The sequence below is a fragment of the Rattus rattus genome, chromosome 11, assembly GCF_011064425.1.
Source record: "Rattus rattus isolate New Zealand chromosome 11, Rrattus_CSIRO_v1, whole genome shotgun sequence".
Lineage (NCBI taxonomy): Eukaryota > Metazoa > Chordata > Mammalia > Rodentia > Muridae > Rattus > Rattus rattus.
Window position 1 is genome coordinate 53021391 of NC_046164.1, and position 21104 is coordinate 53042494.

General features: G+C 45.1%; 1 protein-coding gene across 1 annotated transcript in view; it reads left to right on the forward strand.

Moving 5' to 3' along the window:
- The window catches only part of Sel1l3 (SEL1L family member 3), a 106457-nt gene extending 97433 nt beyond the window's left edge, over positions 1-9024 (forward strand). The window contains exon 24 of the mRNA XM_032915812.1: positions 8256-9024. Coding sequence (XP_032771703.1) covers positions 8256-8395 — 140 coding nt within the window. The 3' untranslated portion in view covers positions 8396-9024. The remainder of the gene's footprint in view (positions 1-8255) is intronic.
- The last annotated feature ends 12080 nt before the right edge of the window (positions 9025-21104 follow it).

A 21104-nucleotide genomic window follows, 5' to 3' on the forward strand; every position in this document is an offset into this window, starting at 1 on the left:
GAAGAGCAGTCAGTGCTCTTAACCTCTGAGCCATCTCTCCAGCCCTCTCCTCATAATCTTGGTCATGCTTCATTTCTTGAGCATGGCTGTTCATGGTACAAAGGAGTTCTTATGGTGCCCCACAGTCCCCAACTGTCAGGGAGCCTTAGACTATTACAAATCTCAAATAAAAATGGTGATTTATTGGTTTATCATTTGAGCTTAAAAAAAAAGAAAACAAACTAAAGTATTTTCTTTTCCCCTATATAAGCTTGAAACTCCCATTTTAAACCCAGCTACCGTGTGAAGTATTCCCAGTCATTCCAGTCATACAGTCAAAAGTGTGAGAGAATAAACTAATATTTATAATGCATAAGTGTTCCTAGCTAAACTTAGAAACCACTTTGGTTCTTGCTAGACATGGTTCTTTTCAAGCTACCATAGGAAGTAGTTAACGGAATAAGCACTCTCTCATCTGTTCTGTTTGGGCTTAGACTCCAGACTTAGCCACTTGGTAGCTGTGTGACTTAGTACAAGTTACTCAACCTTTCTGATCTCCCAGTTTCTCATCAATCTAGAGAGAGTCTAATATAACTTCTAAAAGATGTAAAATGAGGAGAATTGTTTAAAAAAATGCATATAAGTTGCCTATCCTAATGGTGACACTGGTTAAATGAGAGCTGTTTTACTTAAGTGGCACATTAAGCCCTCTCAATGGATGTCAGCTACTTTATTTGTCTTTCTAGGGTTAAAGATGGCCCAAATTTTACCATTCACATTAATATTTCACACTCAGCAGAGGCTCAAACCCACAAACATCTCTTGGTGGAAAGCGACAGATTTTCACCAATGGCAACAAGGAAAGGAAACAGATCACAAAGACCAACAGAAACACTTACAAATGGGTAATTAGGGACGGAAGGCAGTGGAGTGTTCACATGGCTGTTATTTGTGTAACAGATAATCAAAAGTGAGAGGAGTGGGCTGGCCTCTCTCTGGAGAGGAGCACAGGCGAATGCAGAGTCTTCCTTTCATTTCCCCAAGGAGGTGCGGGCTGCCCTCCATAGCCCTGGCAGGCTGGAAGTCTCGTCCTCTGCACGGCATAAATCTCCCTGGGGCGCATTCTGTCTTGTCCCCGAGTGTGCTGCCAGGTAGAGCACATTTATTTTGTATCCTGTCAGTGTTTTCCATTTCAAATTATCTTTGTCATTTTTACTCTGTGGAAATGCTATTGTGAATGCAGCTCTGTTAAGGTTGCTGAAAATTGCCTTGATGGTTGTAGCCAGCTGGTGGCCATGAAAATTCATGGGCGGGTGGGAGCTCCTCTATCAGATGCTGGCTTCTTCCGGTCTTCATTGTCAGCCTCATTGTCAGCCGTCAGCATTCTCATCTCCCTGTCCCTCCTGCCCCTTCATATGCCACATATATTTCCCCACCCCGTCTCCCTGGGCCACTCTGTCACTCTCTTTCCCTCACTTTTCAAACTTTTTTCTTTTTTTTTTCCAGTATACCCTGCCCCCTTTCTTCTTGATGGCCACAGAAGATTTAGTTGGGATGAGATCTTTTAAAAGAACTTAATTCTCATTGTAGCATGTTACAGACAAGGAAACTGAGGCGGGAGAGGTGAACTGCCCTGTTCAACTAAGGAAGTGAGGCCAGGAGGGATGTAAAATAGAAACTAAAAACGTGCTTTCAAAACCCCCACACTTTAAAATGTCTACCTCAAACTAATTACCCCATTCGCAGGAGGAATCTTTCCTAATTGGTTTTAGTATCTTGAAATAAAATTCATAATCAACCTGCCCACACACATATTGCCTTAAATGCACTATAATAGATAATTAAAAGAAAATAACTTATTAAAAAATAACGTTTCTATATGTAAGTTCTAGCCTACTGTGTCTTAGTTTTCCTGGGCACGTGAATCACACAGGAATCAGACCCCATGAGGATTCTGATGGAGTGAGCCTAGATCAGACATTTGCAGCAAGCCTCTGGGGTCATGCCCACACTACCGTTCTGTAAAATGTGCTTAGACCAGGCATGGCAAGAATAAAAAGGGGAGGCTCACTGCTTCCAGAATGTGCCTGCCCCCAGCAGCCCCACCAGCCCCATGTGAACTCATGCAGAGAGTGGAAGCGTCTCCCTCATTCCTTTTACTGATGTCTAAAGTCCGTGTTCAGAGTAAAAGCACGCCAGCCATTTTGAAATAAGATTGGTCAACCCAGAAGAGCAAGTGACTAAAGAGGTGATGGGCAGAACGATAGGGGCCCAGAAGAGTGGGCTCCCTGGAGACTAAAGCCTCTGCCACTGGCATGTCCTTGGGGAGCTGATGGAACCCACATGTTCCTCCCTGCACCACAGGAATTGGGGGTGTGGATTACTGGTCCTTGTGGTAGATGAGGGAGTAAACACTGGGTGCAGGTTAGTAGTGAGTCAAGAAGGCATGGACTTGAAAGCTGGGAGCTTCCCCAAAACAGCACGGGGCAAGGAATGTTCCTAGAAATTGAAGTTCTTATTCATCCAGGATTTTGGAGTTGGTTTTTTAATCAATCGATTTTACATTTTAATGGTTCATCAGGAAGTTGTTCACATCTGTTGTGTGTTCAGCTCCAGCCGGCCTCATTTTCCTCCCAAGTTTGTATGATGCTCTCTGACACAGAGACAACCTGCCACAGCCTTTGCCACATGAAATGGTCTCGTGTTCGGTGGTGCAGGACAGGAGTTAGCCCCTCCAAAAATGGGGAAGGGAGCTGCTAAGATTCTGACCCTGTTGTTACTTGTGGGACAATGCTGACCCAGGGAGAAGCTTGCTTGTGCCTCCATTTGTTCTATAAAATGGAAGAAAGAATATTTTGCTTACTTCTTTCTGTAGCTGAGAGAACTAAATGAGATGACTTGGTGTATATAAGCTGGTAGCTGTTAAAGAGTCCATCCTGTCCTGTGGGGCATTTTGCCTGCAATTAGAGAATTTGCCACAAGGAGGTGATCATACTTAACGAGACTCATTTATTTGCCTCTGTTAGAGTTAACCAAAACCTAGCATGCTTTTGCTATGCTCTGGGACTTTTACTTTAGAAGCATTTAAACGAATGTGTAACCAATCCATCACAAGTAACAAGATAAGGGACACGCACTGCACATCTCTTACTGCCATTATCGTTTATGGTTACTTGCTTCCTCAAAGCAGCTACATCTTTTAGGAGACTAGTGCTTCTCAGAGAAAGAATGTCCCTGGAATTACTTGATTGCCACAGGTCTGAGAGCCAGGCCTATGCAGCTTCTGTCTCACCCTGCGGAGGCTTCTTTACCTATTCACAGAACCATTAGCATTTTCCTTGGAGCCATCCTTGTTTCAGGCTGCTCCTAGGGAAAGGAGGGGGTCACTTTGTTAGAACAATCCACAGACAGTTCAGCCCCCCTCTCAGACTCCAGAAAGAGCTTTATTTCACTGCTTGAGATTGTTGCAAAAGCATCACTTCCCACTCGTACCACAGACATCAAGCCTAATTACCTTAATGGAGCAGCAGCCATTTTGAATCCCAAAGTAAAGTAAGTCCAGAGTAAACCTCCACCTGTGTCTGCTGCAAACATCCCTCAAACAAAAGAAGCCTGGAGCCGGACGGCCTGCCTGAAGGGAGGAGAAGAAAACAAAACAAAACAAAACAAAAAGACACTAGGAAGAGAAAGCAGAAGTGCCATTTCAAAAAAAGAGTCCTCCTTTTGAAAAATTGACATTTGAAAACACAGAGTCAGAAAGACACTAAATCTTGAGGAGATATATGTGTGTGTGTGTGTGTATATATATATATATATATATATACACACATTTCAGTGGTTTCCTGCTAGCGTTCGCCTCTGTTAAGTCCTGAGTTCTTAAATCCTGAATCTTGAGTGCCAGCACAAAGCCACAAGAAGAAAATTCTACACCTGACTTCACGTAACAGGTCGCAGTCAAAATGCAGAGGCACTAAAAATATCATATGAAGTTACTTTTCAATTTATGCACATAAGGAGTATATATGAAACAATGGATTTCACATTTTGACTTGAGGCCATAAGATACTCCACTAGGCATAGTCTAATTGAAGCCCCAAATCTGAACTCTGAAACCATCCAGTCTCGTTCATTTCAGAAAAAAAAAAAAAAAAAAAAGACAAACCTCCATCTGCAGCATGACTCTAAACTTGATGTCTAAAGAATACACCGCATAAAGCACGATGTGTGGAGCGTCCAGCTCCCAGGGATGACTGTGTAGTCTAAGTCCCGGCCAGTCTGTCCTCACACTGCCCATGTACCCCCCACACTGACTGACTCATCCCTCGGGCTGTGGTTAGCCTTGGTGTGTGTTTTTTTTTAACAGAATGTAAAATGATCTAAGTAAGACTAATTAAACCTTTCTCTGCTCTGTTCCTATCACCTACATTTCTAGCTAATGAGGCCTCCGCTAAAAGCACAGTGAAATGCCACACAGAGTGCTCGTGGAGAAAGTTGATAGTCTTGAAGTCAGAGATTTTTGCAGCAAGGAGTCTTCCCCACCTCTCCTTTTCCCCAGCATTTGGTGCCTTCCAGTACCTGCGCTTAGAACCCCCCTGGTGACAGGAATCTTGTACTGTCCGGGACTCAGCAGGCTCCTGAGGACAAACACACATGGTGTGAGATTTCCAGGACCACCTGTGTGTCCCTCATGCTTCCCAGTGGCCTGCCACTTCAGTATACGCGCTCATATTTTATTTTATTATTTTATTTTGTTGTTACAACCCATATCTGATCAACTGGCAGCTGGCAGCCAAATGTAAGCAATGACTGTAACAGGGGTCGGCAAAGTCCCTGCTAGCCTCAAGCTTGCCCTGTAGTAGAGCCTGACCTCTGTACCTCCTGCCTCTCCTTCCCAAATGCTGGGCTTATAGGCCAGCATCTCTAGTCCAGTTAATGCTAAAGATGAACTCAAGGGCTTCGTGCACATTCGGCAAGTGCTCTACATCCGAGCTACCCCCCAGCAGCACACTGTTAGATGACAATTGCACTGGCTTTTCTACTCTGTCCCTGGAAATCCGAAGCACCTGTCATGGCTTCTAATAAAATCGTACTGTGGACACATTTGAATTTCAAATGCTTTCACACGTCACCAAATCTTATTCTTGTTTTGATTTTTTTTTTTTGTTCTCCCCTTTAAAAGTGTAAAAACCGTTCTTAGATCGTGAGCCATACAAAAACAGGCAGTGGCTGCCCTGGGGTCCTGTGTGTGCCAGCTCCTGATTATTCTCACTAATGTACAGAAAATGATCCCCCAGCCAGCAAGTAATCCACGAATCAGTCCTCTTTGGCTCAGGAATTACTCTGTAATTTTTTTCAGCAGCGTGATGACATTCCCGGGTACCTCGATTCTAGCCCAATAATAAAATTAGCATGGCTTCCAGGCGAGCAGCAACAAAGGGGCCACTTTAAAATTAGGGCGTGCAGTAGGGGGGCTCATGTAGTGACTGCAGACCCCCCTCCCCCCCCTCACAAAGATAATAACCAACTTGCTGTGGACACAGCAGCATTCCTTGCTGTCCTGGTCCAGGGGCATTAAGTGGTGGCAGTGCTAATTAGGCATTCTTTCTACATTAACACATTGGCACTTTTTGTTTTCATCGGAAAACCAATTGCTGGTTTATCTTGTTACCATGGTGACTTAGACATTCCCTAAGCTTGAAAGTCCATGCCTTAGTGTTGTATTAACTCCCACAGAGGTCACCGGAAAGGCAAATCTTATGGCAAAAGGGAGTCCAGACACCAGCTGCTCCAAGTCCTTCTGTTCCCTGGAGAGGAAACAGAGGAACCAGTGACTCTAACCCATTAGGAAGGAACTATCCGCAAGTCAGTATCTAGCCCAGGGGTAGATAACAGCAGGTTAAGAAGACACACCCAGACTAAGCCTCCTGACTGTGGCACAGTGGTCTTTGAACCTCCTCACTTGGTCAGCTGCCTCTGAGCATTTAATAGCCCTAGTAATGTTCCACCATCCCACAACACCTGGCCTGGCCTCCCCTCTCCTCTCCTCTCCTCTCCCCTCCCCTCCCCTCTCCTCTCCTTTCCTCTCCTCTCCTCTCTGGTTCCACATCTCCTGTGGGTGTTGAAAGAGGCCCTAAAGAGAAGTCCTGTGCATCCGCAGAAAAGCCAACCCTCTAGGAAGCTCATGCCCCGATTTCCCGATGTGGCCCTGGGGGCGGGGGTGGGGAATACAAAGACAGGCATTGAAGAGTTGGACTGTCAGCACAGCGCGGCGTCTTTCTATAGTACGTACATTTCAGAATGGCCTTTAAAAGTGGCTCCAAAGAGCCATCAAGATGGCTTAGCAGCTAAAGAGGCTTGCTGTCCATCCTGAGACCCTGCATTCGGTCCCTGGACCCATGTGTTGGAAGAGAACTGGCTCCTGCAATCTGTCCTCTGACCTTCACATGTGCCTGGTGCGTGCACACACTTATACATATGCATTATAAAGAAATAGGTGTAAAAATGATACATAAAAGTCTCTCTCTGTCTCTCTCTGTCTCACACACACACACACACACACACACACACACACACACTGCTCTCTACAAAGTTAGTAAAGCTAAAACACTACCAGGGTTAATTTAGATCACTGCTGACAGGTAAACCAGCTGTCTGCACAGACTGACCACTGAGCTAACCATTCATCACAGCCCTGGATATCGCTGTCCCTATTTTCACAGCTAAAGAAACTAAGGCTCAAGTAGTTAAAAGCTGGCTCAAGATTACCTACCCAGCTGGTAAACATCAGCGCTATTCAACTCTCCTCTGGCTTTGATGTTCGTGTTGTTTTTATCCTGGAGCGTCAAACAGGGGACTGCAGGCATCCAGAAAACAAATACTTTAAACCTTCCATGATATACCTGAAAAGGACAGATCTTAACACATTTCCCCAGTAACACTCCCCGCATACCTACACCTGCCGAACATTGTTCTAAGCCTCTTAAGTAAGTGCATTTTCTCGTTTAAGCCGTGCCACAGAGCCACCGGTTTTCTCTGTTTCTTGGAGACATGTGGATAACTCACCTAAGTCACACAGCTGTTAAAGGTCAGAGCTTACCATCACCTGGGGCGCTTCTGGGTTTTAGTTCCTACAGCAGGCTTTGTGGACTCCAGCTTGGACGGCATTCCGAGCTGGTCCCTCTTGCTGCAGGCATGTCATGAGTCCTGCAGGAGGTTTAACAGGATTCTTGGTTTCTACTCAGTAGATACCGTCATCCTATCCCCAGTCCTGGGGCCAGTGTGACAAGTGGAAGTGTCTCCAGACTGGCTCTGTCCTTGGGAAGGAAAAACCAACTACCCTTTGAAAACCACTGACATGGCGGGTGGAGAGAGATTGCTTTAGTTTTTAAGAGCATTGGCTGCTCTTGCAGAAGACCTGGGTTCAGTTCCCAAAACCCACAGGACTGCTCACAACCATCTGTAGCTACAGTTTCGGGGAATCCGGTGCCCTCTTCTGTAGGCACCAGGCACTCGAGTGGAACAAAACGTACGCACTGGCAAAACACTCATAAGATACAAGTGGAAAAGAAAAGAAAATTGCTCCTGACATAGACTTGATATGCACTCCTCTAAAAGCTGGGTCATTATCTTCTCTTTTAAAGATATATTGAAAACCACTGAAACCTAATAATTTTGTGGAAAGGCAACAATTGTATTTTTTCAGTTGTGTTGTGCAATTATTTAAATAAAATAACTTGGGCTGAATTTGACACATCATCCAAATGGGATGAGGATGTAAATAAAACTAGCCCTCCTCTGACTGTGTGACACTATTTACGGTGATATTATATTGACATCATGGGGGGAGGGAAGGGGACTAGGGTCTTAGCTCATGAAACTGATCACAGCAACTTTTTACCTGAAAATCCTTGCAGATATGCAGCGACTTATTGCCGTAGGCCACGAGAACCACCAGGGATCTTTTCATAGCTGTTCCAACCTGGTATTTTATAGAAGGGAACAGCAAAGTTCAAAGAACCTAGATAATGGGTCCAAGGTTGTCTCTCTACCTAGAGTTTGGGCACCCCGCCAAGGAGCACCCCTCCTGCTTACTGGATCCTGGGTGGGACTTGGTGTGGTATTCTGCATAGGCCTCTTTCAAATGCTCAACTCTGGGGGTTGGGGATTTGGCTCAGTGGTAGAGCGCTTGCCTAGCAACCGCAAGGCCCTGGGTTCGGTCCCCAGCTCCGAAAAAAAAAAAAAAAAATGCTCAACTCTGTTTGTATGTGTCTCTGCAGCCAGTGGCTCCTCTCCAGCACCAGCCTGGGTCTTGGCAGACCCCGCCTCATCCACCCCAAGTCCAGCTGTGCCTCCAGCTGCTGATGCCTCCGACCACGACCCACCTATGATGGCTAACAACCCTGAGCCTCGTGGGTGAACTGTGCACCCCTGGCCTCTCCAGCTGAGAGACCACCCCTTCAACAGTTGGTTCCAGAAGGCTGGGGCCAGGCATTATACTGATAAATACCTTAAAGGTCTTGTGAACTGGATGCCGACTTTGCCCTTGGTGTCTTTTTGTTTAAGTTTAAACAAGAACATACCCAGAGCAAACAAATTCAAGGATTACTTTGAGAACAGGGGCATGGAGGGAGGTGAGCTGAGGCATCCGACTTTCATTCCTGGTGATTGTTCTGGGAACCACAGTCCACCTTGCCAAGCGTCCATATTCCCACCCATGGAGAGGCATTTTTAAAAGTTTTAGTCTTTCTTCATCCCCTTTTACCAGGGAACAGGCTGATGAGGCTTCAGTACCTCTGCTTGCCACATCCTGCTCCTCAGAGGCCCGACTGGCAGATTGCTCTCTGAGTCCCAAACCTAGCAGATAGAAAGAGCCTTGAAACAAACGGAACAGCATATACCGGGAAGGCAATAGCATTGCACATTGGTTTACATTTCTTTCCCTGCGGATTTTTCTAGAGGTCATAGTGCTTCTGAATCGTTTGATGACATTATTGGGTATCGTTTATGTTTCTCTCATAATCCATGCAATAACATCTAGAGAATCTTCACAATTTAAGTGTAGTCTTCTTCCCATGAATCACCGTTAGAATAGACTGCAACAATGGAATACGCAGAGAAACAAGATGTTAGCTCATAGGTTCCTTATCATCCCCTATGCCTGCCTGTGTCTGTATAGGGGTGTGTGTGTGTGTGTGTGTGTGTGTGTGTGTGTGTGTGTGTGTGTGTTCTATGTATGTGTGGTGTGTCTGTATAGGGGTGTGTGGTATGTGTGTGTCTATATAGGAATGTGTGTCTATATAGGGGTGTGTGTGTGCTGTGTGTATGTCTGTATAGGGGTGTGTGTGTGTCTGTATAGAGGTGTATGTGTGGCGTGTATATGTGTGTCTGTATAGGGGTGTGTGTGTGTGTCTGTATAGGGGTGTATATGTGGTATGTGTTTGTATAGGGGTGTGTGTGTCTGTATAGAGGTGTGTGTGTGTGTGTGTGTGTGGTGTGTCTATATAGGAGTATGTGTGTGTCTGTATAGGGGTGTGTGTATGTGTATAGGTGTGTTGCGGTGTGATGTGGGTGTGTAGGAGGGTAAAAAAGAACAGCGTGTCTGTGCACCGTATGCTGCCACCGTAGTAAATAAATCAGCGACGCAATACTGTGGGTTCAAACTACTCTCTGCACTGCTTTATTTACAGGAGTAAATAAAATTATTTTTCTACAGTTGACTCCCAGGAAGTGGCTTCTTTTCCTTTCATTGTCACTGTGGTCATTATTCAAAGTGCTAAGGTCCAAGTGTTTTCCTTAGGAGTCTCCCCACCCCCAACATACAAAACAACGCCTGACAGGAGATCGATTGTCCTGCTAACCATTGACAAGTGTGGAGGTGAAGGCGGCAGGAAGTTCCCTCCCAAGAATCCTAAGCCAACATCTGTGATGTTTGCCCAGCCTCACACTCTGTCAGGGCTGAAATGAGTGTTTTCTTGAATTTTAGATTAGCCTTCCAGTTTACCCTCTCTCCTAGGTGTGTTGTTCTTATTTGAGCAAAAATATCTAAGCCATTTGTAAAAAAGCCAGACTTCAGGCTCTAATAATCCTGGTCCTGCAACTTACTCAGGAATGCTGGGATTAACCCTCCTTGGGCTCCATATTCTTGTGCTATAAAATGAGGATATTAAAAAAAAATCTACTGCTTGGGCATCTCACAAGGCTTACGCGAGATTGTGTGTGTGTGTGTGTGTGTGTGTGTGTGTGTGTGTGTGTGTGTGTGTGTAGCCCACAAGAAAGTGCTCTGAGTGCAGGTTGATAGTGCTGTTGGCATGAGAAGCATGAGGAGCCCTCCAAGGCACTGGGCTCTGCCTCCAACATCCATCGAGAACAAACACACCTGTTCCCTTGTGCTGGCCTCTAAGACCGCTGACGGCTCACAGCTACACAGTGGGTCCCACCCTTGCAAGAGTATCCTCCGCCCCACTGCTCATGACATAGGAGCAGTTCCTCAGTCTTGCCTTCATCATTTACTTTTCCGTTTCTGCGGTAGAACACCATGACCAAGAGCAACTTAGGAAAGAAAGAGTTAATTCTGTCTTACAGTTCCAGGGGATGAGAATCCCTGTCATGGAAGAAAGGTAAGACAGTCAGTGATAGGTATGGAGGTTGGGAGAGCGCATCTTCAATGTTAACATGAACCAGAGACAGTGAGCCAGAAGTGAGATGAGGATATGAATTCTCAAGGCTCGCACACACACACACACACACACACACACACACACACACACACACCCGTGACATACTTTCTTCAGCAATGCTATACCACATCACTAAACAGCGCCACCAACTGGAGACCAAGTGTTCTACTTGGACTGGATGGTTCTTTGTCATCCAGGGTTCTAGAGTAAGAATCCACAGCAGCAGGGTGTGGATGGTACCAGGTAGCAGGAGCAGGAAGCTGAGGGGTCACCTCTCCTATCATACACTGGAAGCACAGAGAACAAACTGAAGTGGGTCAAGGCTATTAACCCCTGAAACCCACCCTGAGCGACATACTTCCTCCAGTCAGCCACCGCCCTCTAAAGTTTCTACAACTTTCTCAAACAGCATCACCAACAGGGGACCACGTCTTTAAATACATGAACCTGTAAAGAACATTTTTTTTTCATTCACATTTCATTCATACCTGTCTTCTCTGAGATGTCCTCAGTTCTTTTGCACAGTTTGAAGGTATCCATGCATCTGCATGTGACTTGGAGCGAGATGCACGTGGGGGTGGGGCGTCAGGATACGGGTGTTAGCTTTCTGTGCTGCCGCAGCAGCTCTGTTCATAGGAATCTGTAAGCACCAATGACGCTGGAAGCAGGACCATCAGTGAGAGGAATCTGAGGAGAATGGCCCAAGCAAAATACTACGTTGCCTCACAGTAGGCCTGCCGTCATGGATGGACAGTATCTAATACATCCCCGCCAGGCTCCAGCATTATACCAGCTTCCAGAGGAGAGGGGGTTATGGGGACACATTCCGAGAGTGATGGCATTTGACTTTAAGAGACTACGGGTTTCCCAAAGGAACCTATTAGTTTATTACATTGGACAAAATAGTGTTTCCAACCCTTGCAACCGCCTGCCATTATTGACGTCCAGGGACTCAGAGGAAAACTTGATTTTAGATAAAAGAGAAGATATTTCAATGTACATCTGAGTGTCGTATAAATACGTTTCAACTCCACTACTACGACAGACACAGCAGATGTTTCAAGATATTCAGCAATGAGTGTGGCCATTTAATACAAAATGGTTACAGAGGTGGGGCTGAACCTTGGCAGGTGGGCAGGACTTCTACAGGGTAGATGGAAGAAGGAGGTGTCACCTGGGATGAATTACCTAGCCATGGGCCTAAAGGTGGGACTATGCACACAGTACTGCAGGAACAGTGGAAGGTGGGGGTGGGGTGGGAGGACATAGTCGAGCACCTATTGATTAAGAGGCCAACAGTATCCCAGTTGGTCAGAATGGCCCAGAAACCCAGTCATGCATGAGCTCAGCAGACAGGCTCTCCACTGGCCCATACTTGCCTTCTGGAAACTACGGATAGAAGCTAGGGACGTGTGGCTACCCAGGGCTAGCTGCCCCCTTCACAGCTCTGGAAACTGAAAGTGGTCCATCTGACATCTCTCAGAGTGGCAAACAGCTTCCAAGAGTCACTGAGAGAAAGTAGGATCTGTGCTTCAGGGGCGGGTCTGGGACATACAGACCCCAAACGTTGCTCCCCTCCCGGAGAGCAGCATTAAGAGGCCAGCTGACCCGGCCAAGACAGCTCATATTTTATGCTTTCTCTTCACTCCACAAAGATGCATTGCATTGATTTTCCAGAACTGGGCTCACATTCCACATCACCTCTGTTGGTGACTGAGCCACTCAGCCAGGCAGAACGTCTTGCTGGAGGAGCATAGATGAGAACAGTGCCAGTCAGTACAGGCTGAGATCTGGGCGTGGCCACCCCTCAAGGCTCCAGTAGGTTCTGCTCAACAGCCCCTTTCTGAATCAAACAATCCCCCCTCTTTCTGTCCTTCCCTGTCCCTTTCTCTCCCTCCTCTCTCTCTCTCTAACACACACACACACACACACACACACACACACACACACACACCTGTCACGGGACACATGCAGGTCTATCTGCACAGGATGAACCGATGTGCTTTTAAAGTGAGGAGGGCATGTGAAGCCCAAGGCTGCCCTGTGCATGGCTCCAAAGGAGAATGGGGCTGCATGACTCCCACCTCAAGGGAAACAGATCAAGGAGGGGAGGAGTGGGCTCTGCCTTGATGAGTCTCCGGCTCCATGGAACCAGACATTTCTGTTGCTCAGGCCACCCAGCCTGTGACAGTTTGATATTGCAGGCTTTGCAAATAAATACAGAGACACGGCTGTAAGAATTTTGTACACATTAGGACTCAGGAGATGTCTGAAGAGATTCTGGAAAGCCTTAGAAGAATTTCAGCACCAGAAGAGGGCTGAGTTGTCCTGCAGAGGACAGTAAGCACCCCATCCTACCAGATGCACAACCCAGAGGTCGGCTTCCAGGCCCTCCCAGGCCACTGGGGTCTATCTACCTCAGGCCTCGCAGCACTAACATAACTTCCGAAACGCATTCCAAATGCTCGGCATGCAGCTATTTCCTCTCCTCCGGAGTTAGAGACGCTGCCGATCTTGCTTGAATGCGCTCTCTCAACAAGCTGCTGCTTTCCACATCACTGTGTGTGGTTAACACTGTCAAAATGGCACAGACTAGAGTCACCTAGAAGAAAAACCCCTGCATATCTCTGAAGGAATTTTTAGATTAGCGTTGTGAGAAGATCCATTCTAAATGTGAGCCACACCATCCTATGGGCTGGGGTTCAAATAGGAGAACGTGAGTTGAACTCCTGCATCCATCTCTCTCTGCTTGCCGACTGCAGATGCCACCTGGCCAGCTGTTCTGAGCTCCTGCAGCTTCCCCTCCCCTCCCCTTCCTGTCCCCCCTCCCTCCTCCCTTCTCCTTCTCCTTCCCTTCCCCTCCCCTCCCCTCCCTCCCCTCTCCCTTCTCTTCCCCTCCCCTCCCATCCCCTCTTCCCTAGTGAACTGTGTCCTCTCTTACTATAAGATAAAACAAGTCCACCTTCCCTCCAGTTGCTTTGCCACACCTGTGAGCAGGGATCCTGGTGACGCCCAGTGCATCAGGAGGCTTGGTTGTACCCCACAAGAATATACAGACTTGGACCAGCATGGAGACTACAGTGTCCTGTGGGAAAATATCTTGACCTCTGCTGATGACTAGAGTTCCGATCTCTCAAGTGGCTCTCAGTACTCTCAGATCTGAGGACCATCCCATCCTTCCCATCCCACAACCCAGGGGCCAGCATCCAGGTCACTTCCTGGTCTAGCTCTTCGATCCCAAGCACAGACTCCAATGGTGGAGGTGGGGCAGACACTGACAATCTGGGGCCCAGACCCAGCCATAGGCCCTAAAGGCTGAAGGAGACAGGGTAAGTGTATTGTTGTTGCTTTCAGAGGATCTAGAAGCTTCTCAAAATCAAATGAGCTGTTTCTCCAAACTGACTTCCTGAGGCCTGAGGAGACTTTGTGGTTCACTCCTGAGCACAAGGAGACAAAAAACATTTTTGTCCTTGTCCCCATGTCACCATTATAATAGTACTACATCTGGCTCAGTGTAAACTTTCTCCAAGTGTGGGACAGATGTGCCGTCCCACATGGTGGAACTCAACTCTTCTGGTCAGTCACAGTAGCTACTGCATTTGCACTCACGACCAGCCTGAGTCCATTCAAGGGAGCTGAGCCAACTCAAAACGGTCATCTGGCAGAGTTTCAGTCAGCACTTCTTAGGACCTTCTTCTGGGACGGTGTTTTCCTCTGGTCTGGAGAAACCATGGTAAATCAGCCTTCCGTGTAAAGGTGACCGCAATTGCATTCTTGGAGTGTCGAAATCTGAGACTCTGGATAGATGTCTGATTCCCACAATACCACTGCAAATCAAGATACACACTTCCCGCATCTCGCAGATGAATCAGCCATTGCTATAGCAATTCTGAAAAAGAAACAACAGCAAGATCTTTAGGCTGGAAGCCAGGCACCTGGGGGGCATATGTGGTTCAACAGATCCAGGCCGGACTCTACTTCTGGTTCCAGCCCGTGGGTGTGGGGATCTGCGCATGCTCTATACAACTCCTTCTTCTGGGGTGAGTGGCAGCGGGGGCTTACTTCCTTAAATAGACCAGGATATGCACACGACTATGCTACTTAAGAAGTCTTCAGAATCAGTAGATACAGAGGAAATGTCTGCCTTCCATTTCTCTGCCTAAAAGCAAGGCAAGTGTTCTCCTTGCAGGGTGCCCTCTCGTACCAGGAGAGGAGACTCGTGATCAGTAAGACTCAGTTCAGAGTTGAGCGTGCGTAAGGCAACCTAACACTTTTAAGGCCTGGAGACACTGCTCAGAGGCAGAGTCCCGAGCAAAGCATTGGGCCAGCAGAAACAAAACAGAACAAAAAACTCTCTGAAACCCTTATCCTTCACTAACACCCCGAGGTGTCCTAGGGACTCCCCATGACTCACTCTTCATTGAGGTACAGACTCCCTTTCCTTGGTTACAATGATACTCAGGACTCTGTTTCTGCTACCTAGGTTTCTCTTCTTCCTTGGTAAGCTCCCATGCATAAACACAGTCATGAAAACTGTGTCTTTTCACCTGTTATTCTCTTGTTACTTCAATTGGCAAACCTCCCCAGAATAAAAGAAGAGAATGAGCACACTTCTGTCCTTAGCCAGGCCTCCATGTTCCCTGATATTTGTTTTGTCTCCTGCATGTCACTGCTGGGTTGTTAAGACAAGGGAATTTTCAAATCACTCCTTATTCTAGTTTTCTTCCTATTGAGGCAAAAACAAAACAACAACAAAACTCAGCTGCCTACTTTCAGTCCATCATGGAAGGGAAATTCAGAGCAGGAGCTCAAGGCAGAAACGAGAGCGGACTCACAGAGGAGGGCTGCTTACTGGCTCGTTCTTTGAGACCCGAGGAGGCTTACTTTAGAATACAACCCAGGACCACCTGCCTAAGGGGAGTTTTCATATTAATCATCAATCAAGAAAATGCCCCCAGAGGCTTGCTTATTAGTGTCCCTGATGAAAACATTTTGTCAGTTGATATTCCCTCTTCTCAGATGTCCCAAGTTTGTCTCAAGTTAAAAAACAACTAGCCAGCAAAATTGACCCCTAATCGACTAGACATACAAATACAACTTGACATACAATGACACCTCATCTCAGACTACATTTTCCCACCCCCAGAGCAGTGCTTGACGCTTCCCAGAAGCACAGCAGCATGGGATAAGCACAGTCTAGCTTCCTGTGTTTTGCTTTCCCAGGGGCATGCTCACACTCCAGAGCTGGGGCTAAACGCGGTCCCACAGGTCTCCATCTATGTTTAAAATGACAAGCTTCCTTTTAGGAAAGTACTTGACTGAAGATCTCAGATTTTCTCTTCTAAAAACAGTTAAGAAACTCGGGCTTTATCTTATTTTTGCATGCACATGTATATTTATATTATATCTGTCCATAAATAAACATATATTATGCATTTATGATTTTTCATATTAAAATAACATGCAAATTATAGGAAAACCTAAAGATTGGAAAAGCACAAAATTTTCCCTGATCCTCCATAGTTTTTAGTCTTTGGAAATTATATCAGCTACCTTTCTCTTTGCTATGATGTAAATACCCAGCATGAGCAGCCTAAGGAATGGTCTGTTTTGGCTCATAGGTTGAGACTGCAGTCTGTGGTGATGGGAAGGCATGGCAGTAGGGAAATAAGGTGGCTGGTTATACTGCACCCTGTGAAGAAGGAGAAAGACAGAATGCTGTTGTTCAGCTCACTTTTCTTTGACTCAGTCAAAGACCACAGCCCATGGGAATATGTCAGGGTAGGTATTTCCACTTTAGATAAACCTCCCTGGCTACAGATACACTCAGAAGTGTGTCCCCTAGGTAGTTCTATATCCCATTAGGTTAAAAGTAAAGATTAGCCATTATAGTGATAGATAGAGAAAGAAGAGGAAGGGAAAGCAACACTATACACCTTTTCATTTAACTCTTCTTTTTCACTTACAACAACTTTCTTTTTAAATATTTATTTTATTTTTAAATCTATGCTTATATGGTATGGTCCAGTATCCATGTGTTTTCAGGTGCCTCTAGAATACAGAAAAGGTTGTCAGGTCCCCTGGGGCCAGAGTTACAGGTAGTTATGATCTGCCCAAGCAAGTGGGGGTATGGGAATCAAACTCTGGTCCTCTATAAGAGTAGTTTGTGCCCTTAACCACTGAGCCATCCCTCCAGCTCTAGAACAACTTTGTATTTCAAAACATGACTTCATCTTTTTAAATGCTTGAATTGTATTTTATTTGATTTATTTAATCCTTTACATGAGAATTTTATGTCACTTCAGATCTTAGTTATTATTACATAATCAATTATGAAGGGAAATTAATCATTCAAAGTTTGAAACCAGCTTAGACTGTATAGAGTGTTCAAGGCCAGCATACATTACATCTTTAGATTTGTCTCAAAAAAAATCAAATCAAAACAAGCAAATAAGCATAACAAAACAAAAATATATATACCACATACCCTAAGCCCATCTTATCTACATAAATTAAAAGACTTAGCTATATTGGCTCTGGTCTAGTTGACTGGAGGCCTATACACTATTCTATTTAATTGGCTGAAATATATATATATAGGCAAGAAAGGCTCCAGATTTAATTAGTTGGGTCTGTTTGGGGCTTATTTATTTATATCTTTGTATTTTAACTAAAATTGCTTGGGTTTTCGCTGACATTCTCTAGTGTGGACCCAGAGCTCAGATCCAGTTCTTATATTTTGTTTTGTTTGGGGTTTTAGTTTTTCAAACAGGATCTCCTTCTATAGCCCAGGCTAGCCTAGAACTCACTATGTATCCCAGGCTGCCCTCAAACTTTGGGCCATCTTCTTGTTTGACCACCTACATGTTCTTCGGATTACAGGCATCTCTCAGCTTCATCTACCTCTTAGAAATCTGCCTTAAATATGTAAATATATTACTATCAAAGCTTCCTAAAATATATACATTTACATGGATTAACAAAAGAAATCTGTCTTAAGCAAGAAAATTAACTTATTTTTGCTTCTTGTAAGCCTTGATAAGAATATTTCACAGGCCACAGCTAAAAAATGCATTCAGTAAAATGCCAGTTGTAATGACAAGATTGGACCATGTTTTGCATTCAGAAGTATTAGGAAAGCAAATAAAGGAAGTGAAGTGTTCAAGTGATGGGAAATCATGTCACCTCCCCTGTCACATGCATGAGCTCCAACTATTGAACTTAGATATTATCATAATGATTTGTATCATTAGTCTTATGCATTTTATGACTCAAATCATTCACTGTGCCACTCAAGTTACCTTTGATAAAGGCATCAACAAAACCCTCTTCCCACTTACAGTAAGTCCTGTAGCTCTGGAACCCCCTCCAGTGTCCTCTGACATGCTGAGGAGCCTATCTCAGCATCTCCCCTGTGGCTAGACCAAGAGAGGGGTCACCAGCTTTTATCCACTTGTTCATGCCTACTCCAGAGAGGTGGAAGTCATAGAGGGAGACCATTAAGTGGGGGTTTTTGTAATATTGGTACTGGGAAAACTGAGTTTTTCCATTGATGATGATGATGATGATGATGATGATGATGATGATGATGATGATGATAGATCTCAAAGTGAATCAACATTCTGAATGTAGCAGCGAAAGCCATGAAGATCCCGTGGAAACCTGGAATAAAATGCTATGACTTTGGGTCTGGTGATGGACTGTGATCTGTGACATCACAGCACATGCAGGAAAAAAAAGAGAGAGAGAAATTGGTTAAACTAGACTTGATCAGATATGAAAACTTCTATGCATCAAAAGGCACTATCAAACTAGATTTGATGGTGTGCACCTGTAAGCCCAGCACTTCAAAGACTGAGACAGAAGGATTACCATGAGTTCAAAGTCATCCCAGGAAACACAGGAAGCACCAGAATAGCTAGGGAAACCTAACAAGACTTTATTATTATTATTATTATTATTATTATTATTATTATTATTATTATTTTTACAGTTCAGTCATTACCCCCTCCCAGACCATCCTTTTACAGTTTATCATCCCATTCCTCCTCCCCCATCTTCAAGAGGATGTCCCCACCCCACTCTGCTAAACCTCCCTAACTAGACTTTTTCAAAAAGAAAAAAGAATGAAACAAAATTAAAAAGACATTATTAATGAAGTGAGAAGACAACCTACATGTGGGAGAAATGTTTGCAAACTGTGGTGGTTCAAAAGAGAGGAACCCATAAAGCCTCTGGCGCTTGAGTTTTTGGCTACCACTTGTGGCTGTTGGTGGGGGAGTAGGAGGTGCAGCTTTGCTGGAGGAAGTATATTACTTGGGGAAGGGGGCGTTTTAATGTTTCAAAAGACGTACCATTTTGAGTTAGCTTCTCTTATGTTTGTGGATAGAGACGCAGGCTCTCAGCTGCTGCTTCAGCTGCCCGCCACTGCTTCTCCACCACCATGGGCTGTTATCCCAGTGGAATCATAAGCTCCAAATAAACTCTTCTGTAAGTCACCTTGGTCATTGTGTTTTACCACAGCAATAAAAAAGCAACTATCCGTATATCTGGTCAGGGTTTAGTATCTAAAAACCTGGCAAACCTGGGGCTTGTGTTGAGAAGTATTGTACCATACGTTTTGAATTGCCATCTTTTCATGGGCAAGCAACATTTAATATAATATCCTATATCCTCTCAATGTTCGCAGTACTGTGGAGTATTCTCTGAGTTTAAGCCAGTACAAAGTCTTTATTATCCTGCTGGTGATTACACGCTGAGTGTTAGGAATCCCAGTATATCCCCAAGCCTTTCTCAGGTTGAGCTTTTAAGCACAAAAACTATATCCTGGGTTGACTTATGTAGGGGGCAGTTCTGATGCTTTGATCGAGAATCTGCTTGTGAACGCTGAAGGCCCTGTTCCCCAATTAGTTCTTGATCGATCAATAAAGATGCTAGCAGCCAATGGCTGGATGGAAGAGGCAGGACTTCCAGGTTCCCGCAGACAGGCTAAGAGATGCAGGAGGATAAAAAGGATTTACCATGCTTCAGAGGGAGAGATAGCAATGTGAGATCTCAAGTGGAATAGCCATTGGCAGCTTCCACTAGGGTAGCAGGAGGGAGATTAGTAATGTAACTAAGCTGAGGGAAGATTCAGTGTACTGAGCAAGGAGAAGATAACTGAGGAAAGATTTAGAGGTGTTGAGCTGGGAGTGAAGGTAAGGGCACGGTACCTGAGGAAGGCTTAGAAGAGCTGGGCCATTGAGCTAAAAGCATATTAAAATAAGTGTGTGTGTGTGTGTGTGTGTGTGTGTGTGTGTGTGTGTGTGTGTGTGTGTGTGTGTGTGTGTTTCATCGGCAGACCCAAGGGAACCTGGCTGGGCAGGGGCTAATAGTGTGGTCTGCCCAGAGCCTAAAGCAGTGTAGTAGAAATTACACTCTACAGACATATTTCAGTTAACAGAAACAGGAAGAAGCAGGGCTAGAGAAGCCAAAGAGGAAGGTTAGTACATTTAGAGACTTTTCCATAACTATGGACTTTATTTTCAATGTGGCTGGTGATACTGTGTACATGTTGAATTTCATGGCCTGAATGGTATTGCCAACATTGTGTAAGTTGTGCTAAGGTCTGGAGACCAGTTACCAGTAAAGCAGAAAGATGAATTCTGGAAGATAACCAATGCTTCATTGTGCTATTGCTACATTGGGGGTATTCAGTGCATTTTTGATCTATGATATTTTTAATTTATGTTGGCTTTATCTGGACATAGCCCTATTCTAAGTCAAGGAATTCGGTCTAAAGGGCTCTCATAACTCAACAAGAGTCAAAACTCACATTGAAATTGGGTTGCATTGTAGACATTAGGAGTTGGCACCCTTAAGAGGTAATTACGTCATTGTCGTACATTGTGGACTAATTAGTGTCACTATTATGAAGTGGATTATTAACTGCAGGTGTAGGCTCCTGCTAAAAAGAGAAGTTCAGTTTCCTTCTTGTCTCTGCTCTCCTGTGTGGTTTCTCATCATTTACCTCCCACCATGCCATTGTACAGAACAAAGATCTGGTGCTAAACTTTTAGATTCCCTAGATTCCAAAACTATGAACAAAATAAACCCCATGTACTTGTAAATTCCTCAGTCTGTGCTTTGCGTTGTAGCAACAAAACTGATGAAGACACGAATCAATTTAAAAAATGTCTACTTGAGGAGATGTTTCTCCAAAGGAAATACACAAAGGGACAGTCAGGAGAAGTCAATATCATTAGTTAACCACAGTGAGATACCACTTTCTGAACCCATTTGGTTATAGAGGAGGAGGGGGGGAGGAGGAGGAGGAAGGGGGGAGGAGGAAGAGGAAGAGGAGGGGAGGAGGAAGAGGAAGAGGAGGGGGGGGGGGAGGGAAGAAGGAAGAGGAGGAGGAGGAAGAAGGAGGAGGAGGAGGAGGAAGGAGGAGGAGGAAGAAGAAGGAGG